Source organism: Apodemus sylvaticus, chromosome 3 (assembly GCF_947179515.1).
Source record: "Apodemus sylvaticus chromosome 3, mApoSyl1.1, whole genome shotgun sequence".
Lineage (NCBI taxonomy): Eukaryota > Metazoa > Chordata > Mammalia > Rodentia > Muridae > Apodemus > Apodemus sylvaticus.
In genome coordinates this window covers 84,339,295-84,356,475 of record NC_067474.1, presented here as the reverse complement: position 1 = coordinate 84,356,475, position 17,181 = coordinate 84,339,295, and the positions used below count along the sequence as shown (strand labels likewise).

The window sequence follows — 17,181 nt, the reverse complement described above, 5'->3', positions numbered from 1 at the left end:
CAGAATGAGAGAGAAATCAATGTTAATTTGTCTCAAGGAGTCTTAAGAACATGTGGGTACCTGTCTCATTTCTTAACCTTAAAAAACAACCATGGTGAAGTCCCAATCCAGTGGGGGCAAGCAGATACTGGGTTTCACTTGTAATCAAGAAGCTGTTTGCAATTGATACCTACTGGCAATGGAAAACCTTTCCAATGGAGGTTCATTAGGTACATCTGCTACCTTCTGGGCAGGCCCCATACATGAGAGGAATTGACCAACACAAACTCCATGGGGCATTGGGAGATAGGGGGCTTTTTATGTTCTTTGGCTTGCTTTGGGGTTTTTTGACTTACTGATGTTTTGCTTGTTTGTGTTTGAGAGGGAGGGAACGAGGGAGGGAGGAGGAAGGAAGGAAGAGAGAATATAAAGGTGGTTGGGTAAGAAGGTGGGGAGGATCTTTGAGAATGGAGGAGAGGACATAATTAAAATATATTGTATGAAAAAGCTTTTCCGTACAAAAAAATATCATGACCAACTAAATCTATAGAAGGATTTTGAAGCTTGACTCTAAGGCAAGGCAGCCCTACTTCTTCAGCCACCAGATGACTAGGATTAAAGGTGTACACTACTATCACTGAGTAGAATTTTAAAATAATATTAAAACAGCAACTTTTTGAGAATGCAGGCGTATTTGGCAAAAGCAGTGCTTGCCCTTTCTGGTGTCTTCCTCCTGGTAAAGCTGCTCTTTTGTGTATTACTCAGCTCTTCCTTCACCTACCCCTCTGGGCCTCCCTCCCCCACCACTTGCTCGCTCTCCACGTTTTTACATTTACAGGTAATAAAAATAAAAAAAAATGATTAAAAATTGAGAACAACTACATATATTGTTGTAATTTCATTCTGTTACTCTGATAAAATCTGACAGAAGGCAGCTTAGAAGGAAAACAGTTTATTTAGTTAACTATTCCAGATCACAGTCCATTGTTGTCAGAAAGTAACAGTATGGTAGCTTAATTTAGGTAACGATTGATTTTAGTTTTACAGTCTTTCCTATTCTACCGTTTCTGTGGAATATGCAGGATATTATTTTGGGTCACCAGTTTTAAACTTAAGAATATTTCAAATGTCTATAAATGTCACACATATGCAAGCCTATGTCAAACGTAGGCAGTTACATTCCCTAGCCTAAGCTGTTGGTATCTGACCAGTTTTGTTATATCATTCTCATTCCAAATGCTGGATCATATATCCTAGACATTGTATTTCAGTTCGTGTCTCTTAATGCTGACATCCAGTGCTATTATTAAAGATAATCTCTTACTTCACGGCGTGGATTGGACTTAGTCTCCCATTTGTTCAATAGAGGATTCTGGGCTGGGCTGCATCCCAGGCCCCTTCCCAATCTGGATTTGGCAGATTAAACCCAGTTTTTGACCCCGTGCTTGCCCGGATTGTTGCCTTCACACTTCATTAACTTGTTGAGTGAAGTCATCAGTGGTCCTGTCTTACCTATAACAGATCTTCTCCTTGGGATACTGCCCAACTGGAGAGTGGCTTGCTGTGGGCATGGAAAGCAGCAACGTGGAAGTTCTGCATGTGAACAAGCCTGACAAGTATCAGCTACACCTCCACGAGAGCTGTGTGCTGTCCCTAAAATTTGCTTATTGTGGTGAGTTCAGCTACAAGGGTTTCAATGGCCTAAATGGGGAAGCACTTTTTAAAATATGCTTAGATATGGTATCTGGGGGAAAAATGTGTTGCTCCATGCAGCTGGATGCAATAATTCTATTGCCCCTCAGAGCAGCATAATGTGTGTCTCAGCCTGCTTTGTTAATTTGAGAAAAGTCAGCAGGCACTGAAATATATGGTAGGGGTGGGGTGTAATTGCTGGTGCTTTGAAGTGTGGAGGGTAATGATGTTTAGAATAGGACCACAGTGAAATCACTAAGTGCTGACTGTATAACAAGGACCCAGGGTCAGAAGGATGTTAGCTGCACTCAGATTCTTTCTCCTTGAATGAGAACAGAGAGGGAAAGTCCATATGGAGACTGTCCTGTGCTTTGTGTGGTCACATATTTATTCAATTGCTGTGAGGATAGATGGGTGACTGACAACTAGTTGTGCGTTCTGTATGCATCTGATAAATGAGCATTTCTAATTAGTTCAATACTGAATTCTTTTGCTCTCATTGTTTCCATAAGAATGAAAATGACTGTGAGGCTGAGTCATGTTCTCTCTCTCTCTCTCTCTCTCTCTCTCTCTCTCTCTCTCTCTCTCTCTCTCTCTCTCTCTCCCTCTCCCTCTCCCTCTCCCTCTCCCTCTCCCTCTCCCTCTCCCTCCTTCTCCCTCTCCCTCTCTCTCTCTCTCTCTCTCTCTCCCTCTCTCTCTCTTCCTCTCCCTCCCTCTCTCTCTCTCTCTCTCTCTCTCTCTCTCACACACACACACACACACACATACACACACACTGCTCAAGTGGGTGTCAAAGCCCACTATCTCCGTCTTTTATCTTCCTGCCACTCAGCTTCTTATTTTTGAGGCAAGATTTCTCACTAAACTTGGAACTTGTCTTTTGGCCGCACTAGATGTCCAGCAAATGCCAGGAGAACCTGCCTGTTCTTTGACCTTCCCACACTTGTCCCTGAGGCTTGGATTCCAAGTACACAAGGCCACATGCTAGGATCTGAATGTGTAGACAAGCTTGCACATATTTATCCACTCAATAATCTCCAGCCCTCTGACAGCTTCTTTGATTGTGAACAGGATCACACCAAGGAGCCTAGATATAAAATTTGCTTGGACCATAAACCAACCCTTTGGACATGGAACTTAGTATATAAAAAAATGCTCTCTTTTGGGGATAGCTAGATCATTTCCTGGGTAAAAGCACAGTGACGTGAGTTCAGTCTTTGAAACCCATGTTAAAAACTAGATGAGGTAGCTCACATCTGTAAACCCAGCACTCCTACAGTGTGTTGAGAGTGGCTAACAGGAGAATGGCTCTGGCAGCCTATAGGGCAGCCATGCAAACAGTAATAAAGATAGTTTCTCAACCAGAGGGAAGGAAAGAACCAGTTTCACAAAGTTGCTCTCATGTTCACACATGCTATCTAGCCTGTACATTTGCACTCATAAACACAAAACACACATGTTCACACACCACACCCTACAAGCAGTGCTATTTAACTAATTCCAACAAGGGGAATTTTAATATTGCTGAAATCACATGTGCCTTTGCTAATTCTAGGCAAGTGGTTTGTGAGTACTGGAAAAGACAACCTCCTAAATGCCTGGCGGACACCATATGGAGCCAGCATCTTCCAGGTACGGACATGCCTACCTTGTGACCTTTGAAATAGCTGGGTGAGGTTGCCTTCAAAATGGAACACATTAAATATTCTCTGCCTGCTGTTTTTTCTTACAGTCCAAAGAATCTTCATCAGTGCTTAGCTGTGACATCTCTGTGGATGATAAATACATAGTCACTGGCTCAGGGGACAAAAAGGCTACCGTTTATGAGGTCATCTACTGAGAATACCATGGCTTCATATTTCCAGTTGAATTGGGCCAAATGTTTGGAATTTGTAGAAATAGAAGTTATAATTTAAAAAAACCAGAAACAACATAAAAAAAAAAAAAAACAACCCTGAAGAAACCTGTTTCCAAATCTTGACACAGAACTGCTTTGAGTCTACAAAGAGAAGGCAACAAGTCTATCAGTAGACATTCACCTGTCTAACTTTGGACACCACAATCACACAGGCCGTAGGTGTGGGATAGAGGAGCAAACTGCTGCCTGTCGTCAGTCCTGCCTTGGCCAGCTGCGAGCTTACCTTTCTGTTCCTTACAATTCAGTTCACCTTGAGTCCTTTGTAGAGCAGTGGTGTCTGCAATGAACTTGTTTCTTGGTTTTGCATCTTGTGATTTTTTTCTTTTTGTATTTTTTTGTTGTTTCAACATTTGTATAAATTGTAAATACATTTGTTTTATTACAGTAAAAACTTTAGTACCAGTAAGTGGTCTTCCTCCTTGACTCTTTTTATTTAATATGTTTGAATCCTAGATATGGGGTTTTTTTTTGAATAAGGTCCATAAACACATAGGTAAGTTCTTAGCACAGTTGTTTTTGCAGAAATATATTTGACTGTGAACATCTGCTGTATTGGGATAGATCCCATTAAGTCCTTGGGGATCAACAGAGACTCAGGATCAGAACTGGAACTGTCAGTTAATGACAGCTTTAATAGAAGAAATTGGAATTACTTTAATACTAATTCTTTGAGACTCTTATGATTAAAACTTAAAACTATTATTATGCTTTTTATTTTGTTTTTAGTACAGGCTCTTACACTATATTTTATGCTCACCTTGAGCTGATAGCAATCCTCTTATCTCAGCCTGGACTGCAAGTATGTGCCACCCTTCCTGACTTTTTATTAACCTAGAAAATGTATCAAACAATGATCCTGTTTTCACACATGTTCATCTGTCCTACCCTCTTCCCCTTCATGCTTACCCCAAAGAAACCCCATCTGATGTATGTGGTTAAATCTAAGATTATGTGTATGACCTTTGTCTTCAAGGTCACACATTTAAGTTCTGCCTTTTCCTGGCATCCTACTGACAAACCGAATCAGTATTATAGGAAGACCCAGTGTTATCTACATTCTTTCTCCTGTATTTCAAGGAATATATTGATGATCTATGTTTTGTTTTATGATGTGTGCTGTTCAGAAAGCTCTGGAGTTCATGTCCCTGGAAAACTGAAGTGGAAAGTCAGCTGGTTAGGTCTCATTAGTACTTACTTGATTTATTATACTGATTGACTAAATCCAGCAAGCTTTGCCCATTCACCTCATTAAGACTGTCCCTGAAGCCCTGGACATTGCAGTCTGGCATTAATCTTTTGTCCTTATTTGTATAGACACATACTAATTTGATTAGGTGATATCTGCAGCCCTGGGTTCTTAATAAGCTACCAAGCATGTTTTCTTTTGAAAAGGCTACATAACTTATGCTTTTTATATTTGCTGTTTACTACTACGTATTAGGAAAAAACATGGTTATTAAGTAATGTTGTGTCCGGGTTACCGTGGGATCCCAGAACTCTGAGAACAGCTTACCTGATGTAGAGAAACGAGAGTCTTTATTGAGTCAGACTTGGATCGCCAACCTTCCCACTGCACACAGGACAGGAGTTTAACCACATGCCTAGGGATTTGGCATTTTTATACAAGCATAATCACGGATTCTTTGTATTTTAGGGTGACAGGGGAAAGTGACAAGGGAAGTCATTTTTCAAGCATGGCAGTGGGGTGGAGTTGTGCTACTGGGAGGGGAAACTCTTCTGACCTGGGCAGTAACTCTATGATGCTATCAGGAGCTAGTGTGTTTTTACAACTAGCCACTAGTAGACACTTCATTACCCTCCTCTCATGGCCCAAATGTGGAACCCTTAGCTCTTCTAGGATGTTTGGACTTTGTTCTTCCCAAGGACAGGTGCCAGCTGCACTGGAAAGTGCTTAGTCTTCTATCAGTGAGAGTGCTGGCCTCCATGACACACACTAGCCTATGTAGGTCTTCGAGCTGTGAGAAAGCACTGAGGCAGGCTGCCTGCATCACTTCAGTAGCACTAGCTAAGGAATTCCTGTGTCCTTTTTTTCTTATGATTCAGTGAATTGGTAGTTGTTCTTTATGCTTTTTGTCATCAAAACCTTTTTATATCTCTAAAAGCATTATTTTTTTACCTCAATTTTTTTCAAAGTTTATTAAATATTTTTCATTAAGCAAATCCTAATGGCCAAAGCTGATTTCTGTCTCCTTTCTCTATATTGTGGAGTAGGTTTCTCCTCTAATTCCACCAAGACAATCAGCTATATAGTTATGAAAGATTGCAGATTTGTTTCTCTCCTAGCTTAGACTCAGGCACAGGTCAGCAGTATTGCTATTTATCTCCAGCTACAAGTAGTGATGGATGGAAGTCCAGGGATATAAGCCATCGAATAGAATCTATTACATCCCTTCCATTCACCACCACAGGAGTTGGAACAAACATGGTGTGTCCAGCCTAAAGGGAAATGGCTTTAGGAGCTGAGAATGGGAAGTTGGAATTTGGGAAACTGTTGAGGTCATCTTTTCTCCCTTGTAGAATGTGAATGATAAGAATTGCTGTGCCTATTGCTCAAGGTCTTGTGAATCATAAGTTGATACTCAGCAGGATATAGTGACACATGTCTCATAAATGGAGCATGAATGGGGCCATTGACTTTTCCATTATAGTATAATTCCACATTAACTGTGTGTGTGTGTGTGTCTACATACACATAGGACTTTTAGGTTTGTAGGTTTCTATATGACTGTATCAAATGTCTTTAGTGTTATTAATCTTTCTATCTTCCTTCCTCTGCCCTCTCTTCCCATTACCAACCCAAACTTCATGCTTCATTATCCACTTCAACCCTTTATACAACCATGTTCTATGTTGTCTCCCTTGAATCCCTCCCCCCCCCCCACACACACACATACACACCAGTTTCCTAACATCTATGGGTATTCCAAATATATACACATCTCAAGATTCAAAGTTAACATCTACAAATAAAAGACTACATTAAGTATTTGTCTTTCTGAGTCTGGAGCTACCTTACTCAAAATGATTGTTTCTAGCTTTTATTAATTTACCTACACATTTCAAAAGTTTGCCTATTTTTCTTTTGTAACAACTGAATAAAATTACAGTGTGTAGACATACTTCCTTTTCAGTATCCATTCATCAGCTGATGGACATTTAGGTTGTTTCCACTTCCTGACTGTTGTAAGAAGAGCAGCTATGAAGATTGATAAGCAGGTATCTCTATAGTAAGATGTAGAATCCTTTGGGTCTGTGTCCAAGAGAGGAGTAACTGTATTCTGTGGAGATCTATTTCTAGTATTTAAGAATTATCCACATTGATTTTCCTAGTGGTTATACCTTAGTGTAATCCCACCAGCAGTAATTAGCATTCTTCTTTCTCCATATCTAAATCAACATTTTTTGTTGCTTGCTCTTTTTCCTTTTAGCCATCTGTCTCTACTGTAAGGTGAAATCTCAAAGTAATGTGAATTTGCATTTCTCTGATGGCTACGAATGTTGAACATTAAAAAACCAAAATGTGTTTCAGCCATTTGTAGTTCATCTTTTCAGAACATTCTGTTGATGTCTGTGCCATATATGTCTCTGGTTTTCTTTATGCTTACTGTTTTGAGTTCTTTGTATATTCTAGATACTAACCTCTGTCCGATGTATAGCTGGTCAAGGTTTTTTTCCCCTTTTTCTCTAGACTGTGTCTTCCGCCAGAAGATGGGTGTGCTTTGTTGTACACTCCTTTTAGATCATGAGGTTGTACTTGTTAGTGTCAATGAACTACCAGAATCCTACTCAGAAAGACCTTTCCTGTGCTTTTAAGTACAAGCATCATCCCTACTTTTTCCTTTCTCAGATTTAAGGTATCAGGTCTCATGTTGCAGTCCTTGATCCATCGGCATTGGCTTTTATATGGGGGAAGATATAAGGAGCTGGGTTCCTTTACATGTCACTGTCCAGTTTGACCAGCAGCGTTTGTTGAGGATGTCATTTTTTCCAGTATGTGGTTGTCAAACTTTGTCAAAAGTTTGGTAGCTGTGAGGATTGTGAACTTATATACTGGACTTTAGTTCTATTACATTGATCATTGTGTCTACTTTTATGCCAGTGCCATGTTGATAGCTTTGTTACACCTTAAAATCTGAGGTGTTGATACCTCTACTAGCTTTTTGTTGTTTAAAACTGTTTTAGTGTTCCTGGATATTTTGAATTTCCATATAGAATTTAAGATTTTGATTTCTGTGAAGAATTATGTTGGAGTTTTGATGGTAGATTGCTTTTGGTAAGATGGCCATTTTCACAATATTTTACCAACTAATAAACATCTGGGAGCGGCTGACTTTCTGTTTTTCGAATTTTTTCATATTTTCCTCAATTTTTATTTCCTCATATTTTGTTTTTCAGTGTCTTAAAGTTTTTATTGTGTAAGTCTTTTACTTCCTTAGATTTATTCCAAGGTTTGTTTGTTTCTGAAGCTTTTGTGAATGGAATAGTTCGCCTGATTTCTTTTGCAGTGTGTTGGTCATTTGTACTTAGGAAGGCTACTTGGTTTTGTGTTTTAATTTTGTATCCTCTTACTTTGTCAAGTATGTCTATCAGCTATAGGAAATTTCTGGTGGAGTCTTTGGGGTCTTCTCTATATAGAACTGCATCATCTACAAATAAGGCTACTTTGTCTATTCTTTTCATATTTACAGTGCCTTTATCTCCTTCACTTGTTTTATTAACCTGAATAGGATGGAGGAGAGTGGGCATGGAAATGCTTTTTCTTTTTTCTCCATTTGGGATGATATTGGCCATGGGCTTGCTGTATATTGCCTTTTTAAAGTTGAGCTATATCCCCTGTATTCCTAGATTCTTTAGAACTTTTCTCATGAAAATATGTTGGATTTTTTCAAAGGCTTTTTCTCTTCCTGAAGAAATAATCAGTAGATTTTCATTATTCAGTCTATGTGGTAGATTACATTTATTTATGTGGGTATATTGAATAATCTCTGTATCCCCGGGATAAAGCTGACTTCATTATATGGGTAATCTTTATGATGTGTTCTTGAATTCAGTTTGCAAGTTGAAGTGGAAACTTAAGTGTTCTTTGGAAAGTCACTTGTGTTGGATGGTGTTTTCTTGGGCCAAACACTTGAAGGAGTGTTTTTCTGCAGCAGACACAGATGAAAGGATGAAAGGATGTTTTGCTAAAGCAAGTATATGGGCCATATGAAGGATTCTTCGCTAAATGGCATGCCTATATTGGTCTGCCTTACACTGCATAGCAGAGCTCTGTTGTGACTTGATAGAGTCTCACCAAAAAATCTTTCAGTGGTGTGTTGTGACTTATTGCCACTTCCTCCGACTTAGGCTGATTGGCAGAGTGATGTCAGCTGATACAGACTCAAGTGAAGTTTTGCTATATCAGACTCACGAACATGCTCAGGCAAGACATGGTGAGGCAAGACCCGTGGAAGACATGTGATATTTGGAGGGAGTATAAGTAGGACTCAACAGACTGATAGAGGCCTAGCTTGGCTTGGCTTGGCTAGACTTTGCTAGGCTTGTCTTGTCTGCTGTACAACTCATCTTTGCATCTTCACTGAGAGAGACATAGCCAAGAACTTCTCCTGCCCTTCATTCCTCCTGCTGACTCGTGCTGGTTAGGCCGAGGCCTGACTGTCTCTGCTAGGTCATGCTACCACTGCTGATTCAAGTTTGCTATCCTGAGTCTATTGAACTAACTGGACTGTTGGTATATACGTGAAGTATTTGCAAGTACATCTAGCTGTCATTGCTGAACTGTGAACTGAACTGCTGATCTGACAACACAGATGGAATTTGCTCCAAAGAACCATTTTTAAACAGGTGTACTTCCCCTCCCCACCCCATCCTTTCTTTTCCTCTACCTCTGGTGGGTGGAGGTGGAGGTCTACAAGGAAAATTAAAGGGTTTAAGAATGAACATTAAAAGTAGGCACTGAAAAAATTAACATACCAAGGGATTTATTGAGTTTCAGCATTCATTCATATTTATCAAAGAGATTGGACTATGATTCTCTTTTGTGTAGAGGGAGGTCTTTCTCTGATTTTGGTATGAGGGTGATACTAGAATTGTGAAAATTATGAAATGTCACTTAATTTTCTATTTTGTGGAATAATTTGAGGAGTATTTATATGAATTCTTTTGAAGGTGTTAGAAATCTGTGCTGAATCCATCTATCTGGTGCTCTGCTGTTTTAAGTTAGAAGATTTTAATTACTGCATCATTCTCATTGAATGTTATAGTTCTATTTAAATCATTTATTTTGTATTGATTTAGCTTTAGCTTTTATAGGTGATGGTATCTAGAAATTCATTTATGTCTTTCAGATTTTCCAGTTTGATGGAATATAGATATTAATATATTTTCATAATTCTCTGAATTTGCTTTTTATATACTTACTATCTATTATAATGACTTCATTAATTTGGATCCTTCTTTGCATTGATTGGGAAGGCTAAAGGTTTGTTAACCTTTTCAAAGAACCAACTTCATTTAATTGATTCTTTTGTTGTTTTCTATTTCACTAATTTTCAGAGCTGATTTTGATTGTCTCTTCCATCTGCTTCTTTCTGGGTGTTGTTTATTGTTTCTTTTTCATCAAAGACTTTGTGTGTATTATTAATTTGAGATGCCTTGCTTGCTTGCTTCCTTTCTTCCTACTTTCCTCCCCCCCTCAATTTTGTCCTTCCTTCCTTCCTTCCTTCCTTCCTTCCTTCCTTCCTTCCTTCCTTCCTTCCTTCCTTCCTTCCTTCCTTCTCTCTCTCTCTCTCTCTCTCTCTCTCTCTCTCTCTCTCTCTCTCTCTCTCTTTCTTTCTTTCTTTCTTTCTTTTCTTTCTTTCAGCTGTTAGTGTTATGGAACTTTTTCTTAGGACTGGCTGATATCTTCATTGTCAAAATCCCATAGATTTTGGGATGTGTTTTCATTCAGTAGTTTTAGGAATTGTTAAAATTCTTGATTTCTTTCTTCATTCAGTTAGCAGTGAGATTTTATTTATTGTCTGCAAACTTGTGAACTGTCTGTGGTTTCTGTCATTGATACCTAGCTTTATTCCATTGTGTCAAGATAGGAAATAGGGTATAATTTGGAGTTTGCTGTATATTTTAGCCTTTTTTGTATCATAATAAGTAGTTGATTTTGAAGAAAGTTTAATAGGCTACTGAGAAATTATTCTTGTGATAATTAGCTCAAAATCACATGTATAACAAAGCATACTTGAATCTCTTTGATACAAATTATGTGTGATTACATCAAAACACTTTATAAAGTGCATGTGACACTCTCCATAAAGATAGGTTTTATAGATTGGTAGAAATGTCTGTGAGCTACACATATTGAAACAAAGGTCACCAGGCTAGAGGGCACCTCCAGTACAGCCTTATCAGTGGAAAACAAGGTTTGCATTCCGTCTCTGAAGGAACAGCCTTGTGTGCTTGGTATTTTGGGTTTCCATAATGCATATCTGTAAGCACAAAGGCCTCTGTCCCCCTATATTTAATGGATAGTTTTGTTAGGTCTAATAATCTCATTCAGGACTTAGAATACATCTTTATAGCTCTTCTGGCTTTAATGTTTTCTATTAGTATAAGTGCCTTTATCTTTCTCATAGAACTTTCAGTGCTCTTTAGTCTGTATTAATATTTGAACCATAAAATACAACTTCTCTGGAGTTGTCTATTTGGTATTCTGTAGGCCTGTTTTGTACCTAGATGAGCATATCTTTTTATGTTTGGGAAATAGTCTTATATAGATTTACTGAAGATATTCTATGCATTTACTATAGCATTCTGTTTTTGTGCCTTTAATTCGGGATGTTGAGGTTTGGTTTTTTTTGTTTATTTTTTCTTATCCCTAGTTTATAGAATTTTGATCTTCTGATAGTTTTGGCTCTCTGTGTTCTTTTGGTGTGTGTTTCATCACTTTTATCCCTGGTCTGCACTATTTTTTGCCACGTACGTAATTTTATTTTGGCTCTTTACATTGTAGAGCTTTGAGATGCATTATTAGGTTATTTATTAGTGTGATCACTTTCAGCCATAACCTTCCTCTAAGGATTGCCTGGCTATATCCCAGATGTTCTGGGAAGTTTTGTTTTCATTTTCCTTTGTTTCCATTTGTTAAAATCTCCAAGGTTTCTTCAGGTATGTGTTCTGAGGTTATCATTGTTGTTTTCTTGTTTGATTAAACTGTAGTCTGACAGATACAAAAAACATTTGCTTTTCCTTTCCTCCCTTGCATCCTTTCCTTTTGCTTGGCTTGCTTTGTGTTTTACAATGTACTCAAAAAAGGGTTGTATGGCACTGATAAAACTGCATTACTTACCTGTCAGCTGCAGTATTTTGTAGATGTGCCAAGTAAGCTTAGTTGACCTATGGTATGATTTAACCCTAAACTTTCTTTGTTGAATTTTTTTGACTATTGTTGTTGTTGGGTATTTTGTTTTTTTGAGACAGGGTTTCTTTGTTTAACTTTGGCTATCCTGGAATTCAATGTAGACCAGGCTGGCCTCTAACTCACAGAGATCTAGCTGCCTCTACCTCCTCAGTTCTGGGACTAAAGGTGTGTACCTACATGGCCTGGCCTTTGCTGAATTTGATTTGTAGGACACATCTATCTAGTGTGAAAGTGAGGTACTGTTTCCAGACCTATTCAGTGCTGTGTACCTTTAATATCAGGACTTAGAAAGGGTGTGGACCCATTAAAGCCTCATTGTGTCTTTTGAGCAACACTATATTTCTTGGGCTGCCTTCAATTGGGTAAAGCTGACCACACTCACAACTATGATGCCTTGATGGCTTTCCTAATTTACTACAAGGAAAGAAGCTACACACTACACATGTTACCTGTGTCTGCTGTAAACTTTGTAGACTGGAATAGCAGAGTTGGGGGAACTGAAATATTCTTATGCAGAGTATGGGCCAAGTAGGGATAAAGTCTCAGTAAGGGGAAGTAAGCTAGAAGAATAAAAGCTAAGACAACACTTATATGTTACATTTGGAAACAAGAAGGGCACAAATAATAATCAATCGAACATTTAAAAGACAAAATTGTGGCTATTAAGACAAAAAACAAAAAATTAATTTTAATGAGTATGCTATTATATGTATATGTGTGTGTTTTTCTATACATTTAGTAAAATTTAAAATTTAAAGATATATAAATCCAAATGAACAGTAGACTCAAACAGTCATGGTTTTCTCAGTCAGCTTCTTTCGGGTTGGGCAAAACCCACCTGTATGTTTACCCTAATCTGGTCATCATCCAGCATCACCTTCTCACACAATGCCGGGGCCCCACCCTACTTCCAGGGCAAAGGATGCTGAGGATCCCCCTTGCAGACTTCTTTACCACACTGCCATTTTCCTAGTCTGTGCCTTTAAGTCTGGACTTTACCTTGTTTTGCATCTCAATGGATTTGCAGCCTTTGTTTCAGGGGCAGAAGCATAAGCAGTACAACTTCCCATTTAGGGTCCCTTTGGCTCTATGTAGAGTTGTTGGCATGGGCTCTGGAACCATTTTTTTCTTAAGGTCTTCTAAACCGAGGTCAGCTGCTGTACTGTTCCAGGTCCTTCTTGCAGTCGATCTGGTTACCTTAGGAGAGGGTCCAAGAACTTTCCAAGGAGTCTTTCCTCTGAACTGTTAGCAGAAGAGGGTGACTGGTGGTCTTGTGAAGCTCTCTATTCTAAATTAACATACTACCTAATCAGGCACTTACTGAGGTTTGATTTGGGTACTTAACAGCACTCAGTGCCATCCTGGGAAACAACTTGTATATTCCTCCATGTTTGCACTTAGAAGTGTACAGTTGATATTAATTATTCTTACTATGTGACATTCTTTCAAAGAACTTTTTTCTTTTTTTTTATTCAATATATTTATTATTTACATTTCAAATGGTTTCCCATTTTCTGGCCTCCCACTCCCCGAAAGTCCCATAAGCCCTCTTACCTCCCCCTGTTCTCGCATCTACCCCTTCCTACTTCCTTGTTCTGGTTTTGCCCTATACTGCTACACTGAACCTTTCCAGAACCAGGCCACTCTTCTGTTCTTCTTGTACATCATTTGATGTGTGGATTATGTTTTGGGTATTCCAACTTTCTAAGCTAATATCCACTTATTAATGTGTGTATACCATGATTAATCTTTTGAGACTGGGTTACCTCACTTAGTATGATGTTCTCCAGCTCTACCCATTTGTCTAAGAATTTCATGAATTTATTGTTTCTAATGGCTAAATAGTACTCCATTGTGTATATATACCACATTTTGTTGCATCCATTCTTCTGTTGAGGGATACCTGGGTTCTTTCGAGGTTCTGGCTATTATAAGTAGAACTACTATGAACATAGTGGAGCACGTATCCTTATTACCTGCTGGGGAATCCTCTGGGTATATGCCCAGGAGTGGTATAGCAGGATCCTCTGGAAGTGATATTCCCAGTTTTCTGAGGAACTGCCAGACTGATTTCCAGAGTGGTTGTACCAATTTGCAACCCCACCAGCAGTGGAGGAGTGTTTCTCTTTTTCCACATCCTCGTCAATACCTGCTGTCTCCTGAGTTTTTAATCTTAGCCATTCTGACTGGTGTAAGGTGAAATCTCAGGGTTGTTTTGATTTGCATTTCCCTGATGACTAATGAAGCTGAGCATTTTTTAAGATACTTCTTAGCCATCCAAAGTTCTTCAGGTGAAAATTCTTTGTTTAGCTCTCTACCCCATTTTTTAATAGGGTTATTTGGCTTTCTGGGTCTTCTTGAGTTCTTTGTATATATTGGATATTAGCCCTCTATCTGATGTAGGGTTGGTGAAGATCTTTTCCCAATTTGTTGGTTGCTGATTTGTCCTTTTGATGGAGTTCTTTGCCTTACAGAAACTTTGTAATTTTATGAGGTCCCATTTGTCTATTCTTAATCTTGGAGCATAAGGTATTGGTGTTCTGTTCAGGAACTTTCCCCATGTACCGATGTCCTCAAGGGTCTTCCCCAGTTTCTTTTCTATTAGATTCAGAGTGTCTGGCTTTATGTGGAGGTCCTTGATCCATTTGGAGTTGAGCTTAGTACAAGGAGATAAGGATGGATCAATTTGCATTCTTCTGCGTGCTGACCTCCAGTTGAACCAGCACCATTTGTTGAAAAGGCTATCTTTTTTCCACTGGATGTTTTCAGCACCTTTGTTGAGGATCAAGTGGCCATAGGTATGTGGGCTCATTTCTGGATCTTCTATCATGGCCAGTGATTTTAAATCCAAATCTTGGTTTTCTGGTGTGTTGGGGTATCCAGGACTTGCTGTTGTTAGAGAGTTTGGTTCAGACGCTACCATATGGCTTAGATTTCTGTTACTGGCATTTCTACATTTGCCTTTTGCCCTCTTGTTATCTCTGGTGTTAATTGGTCTTGTCTCTGGCTGGTGTTTGAGCCTCCTGTGAGGCTGTAAGGCTATTTTCACAACACTGGATGGCTGGGTTTCCCCTGTCACAGATTGCTGATGTGCTGCCCTCCTCTTGGGTCCCCTTGGACCCCTAGTGTGCCTTGCCCCAGATTGTCTCTGTGAACCAGGTGATGCCTGTTTGCTCCTTCAGGGAGTGCTGATGGTGTATGCTAAGGCAACCTTTTCCTAGTTCTGATCATTCTGTCGGGCAGCTGATTCGCCAACCTGGTTGGTGCACACAAGGCTAGTCTAGCTGCTCAGGCCCTGAGTCCAGGCAAAAGCCTGACAGGCTTAGGCCCGAGCAATGTTCGCCTCGGGCTATGACTGCTAACTGGTTCTGTCAGGTAGCCAAGATGGCGCTGCCCATGCCCCCTACAAGTCCCGGGACAGTCTGCCGGGCTGACAACCTCCTGGCCAGGTTGGCACACAAATGGCCCACCAGACAGCCCAGGGCCTGGGTGCAGTACGGACGCCTGTTGGGCTTAGACCCCCCACGACGTTGGCCTTGGGCTATGACTGTTAGCTGGCTTTGCCTGCTAGAACTCTATGGTGTCCCATAGCCAAAATGGCGGCACATGCTTCCTCTAAGTGCCGGGACAGACTGCTGTGCAAACAACCTCCTGGCTCGGTTGGCACACCAGTGTTCCCCCAAACAGCCCAGGGCCTGGGTGCAGGCCAATGCCTGTCGAACTTAGACCCCCACGATGTTGGCCTCAGGCTAAATCTGCATACCTCGGGCTGTCAGTTCTCTTTGGCATCCGAAAGCCAAGATGGTAGAGCACCTGTCGTAACTGACTGGCAGGAGGCAGAGTTCTGATGTGGCTACAGTGTGGTGAAAAGAGCTGTAACTCTGCTGCTTGCAGCCCGGCTGGCCAGTGATGGTCAGTGGTAGCAGGCACAGGGCCTGCCAGGACCCTGTGCCTTTCAAAGAACTCTTAAGAAATCAACTCATTGTTTGGCTTAGTTCCTACAGAGCTACTTCTATAATCAGTCCGTCTGACACAATGTCTCTGTCCCTATCTTTCTCTCCCACCCACCCTCTCTTTTTATTTCTTTTTTCTTCTTCATTTTTTATTATATATTTGCTTTATTTACATTTCAAATGTTAACCCCTTTCCATGTTACCCCACCAAAAACCCCCTATCCCATCCTCCCTCTCCCCGCCCCCCCCCCCCAAATTTCCTGACTTGCATTCCACTATTCTGCAAATCAAACCTTCACAAGACCAATAGCCTCTCCTCTCATTGATGTCTGAAATGGTCATCTTCTGCTTGGTACATATGTAGCGGGAGCTGTGGGACCCTCCAGGCATACTCTTTGGTTGGTGGTTTAATCCCTGGGAGCTCTGGGGGTACTGGTTGGTACATATTATTGTTCCTCCTGCAGAGCTGCAAACCTGTTCAGGTCCTCGGGTCCTCTCTCTAGGTGCTCCACTGGGGACACTATTCTCGTTCTATTGGTTGACTGTGAGCCATAGGTGTTTTGATCCACTTTTCAATAAGGATCAAAATATTCACACTTTGGTCTTCCTTCATCTTGAGCTTCATGTGATGTGTGAGTTTTATCTTGGGTATTTAGAGCTTCTGGGCTAATATCCACTTACCAGTGATTGTATACCCTGTGTGTTCTTTTGTGATTGGGTTACCTCACTCAAGATGGTAGTTTCTAGCTCCATCCATTTGCCTAAGAATTTCATGAATTCATTGTTTTTAATGGCTGAGTACTACTCCATTGTGTAAATGTACCACACTTTCTGTATCCATTCCTCTGTTGAGGGACATCTGGGTTTTTCCCAGCTTCTAGCTATTATAAATAAGGCTGCTATGAACATAGTGTAACATGTGTCCTTATTACATGTTGGAGCATCTTCTGGGTATATGCCCAGGAGTGTTATATCTGGGTCCTCAGGTAGTGCTAAGTCCAGTTTTCTGAGGAGCCACCAAACTGCTTTCCAGAGTACTTTTACCAGCTTGCAATCCCACCAGCAATGGAGAAGTGTTCCTCTTTCTCTACATCCTCTTCAGAATTTGCTGTCCCCTGAGTTATTGATCTTGGCCATTCTGACTGGTGTTACATGGAATCTCAGGGTTGTTTTGATTTGCATTTTCTGATGATTAAGTATGTTAA

At 40.2% G+C, this 17,181-nt stretch overlaps 1 protein-coding gene across 11 annotated transcripts in view; it reads left to right on the top strand.

Annotated features, from left to right (window-relative positions):
* Window positions 1–3,991, top strand: part of Tle1 (TLE family member 1, transcriptional corepressor) — an 86,258-nt gene extending 82,267 nt beyond the window's left edge. For all 11 annotated transcript variants that reach the window (XM_052176663.1, XM_052176662.1, XM_052176664.1 and 8 more), the window contains 3 exons: window positions 1,501–1,651; window positions 3,227–3,303; window positions 3,404–3,991. In XM_052176663.1, the coding sequence (XP_052032623.1) occupies window positions 1,501–1,651; window positions 3,227–3,303; window positions 3,404–3,511 (336 nt within the window). In that variant the 3' untranslated portion in view covers window positions 3,512–3,991. The remainder of the gene's footprint in view (window positions 1–1,500; window positions 1,652–3,226; window positions 3,304–3,403) is intronic.
* The last annotated feature ends 13,190 nt before the right edge of the window (window positions 3,992–17,181 follow it).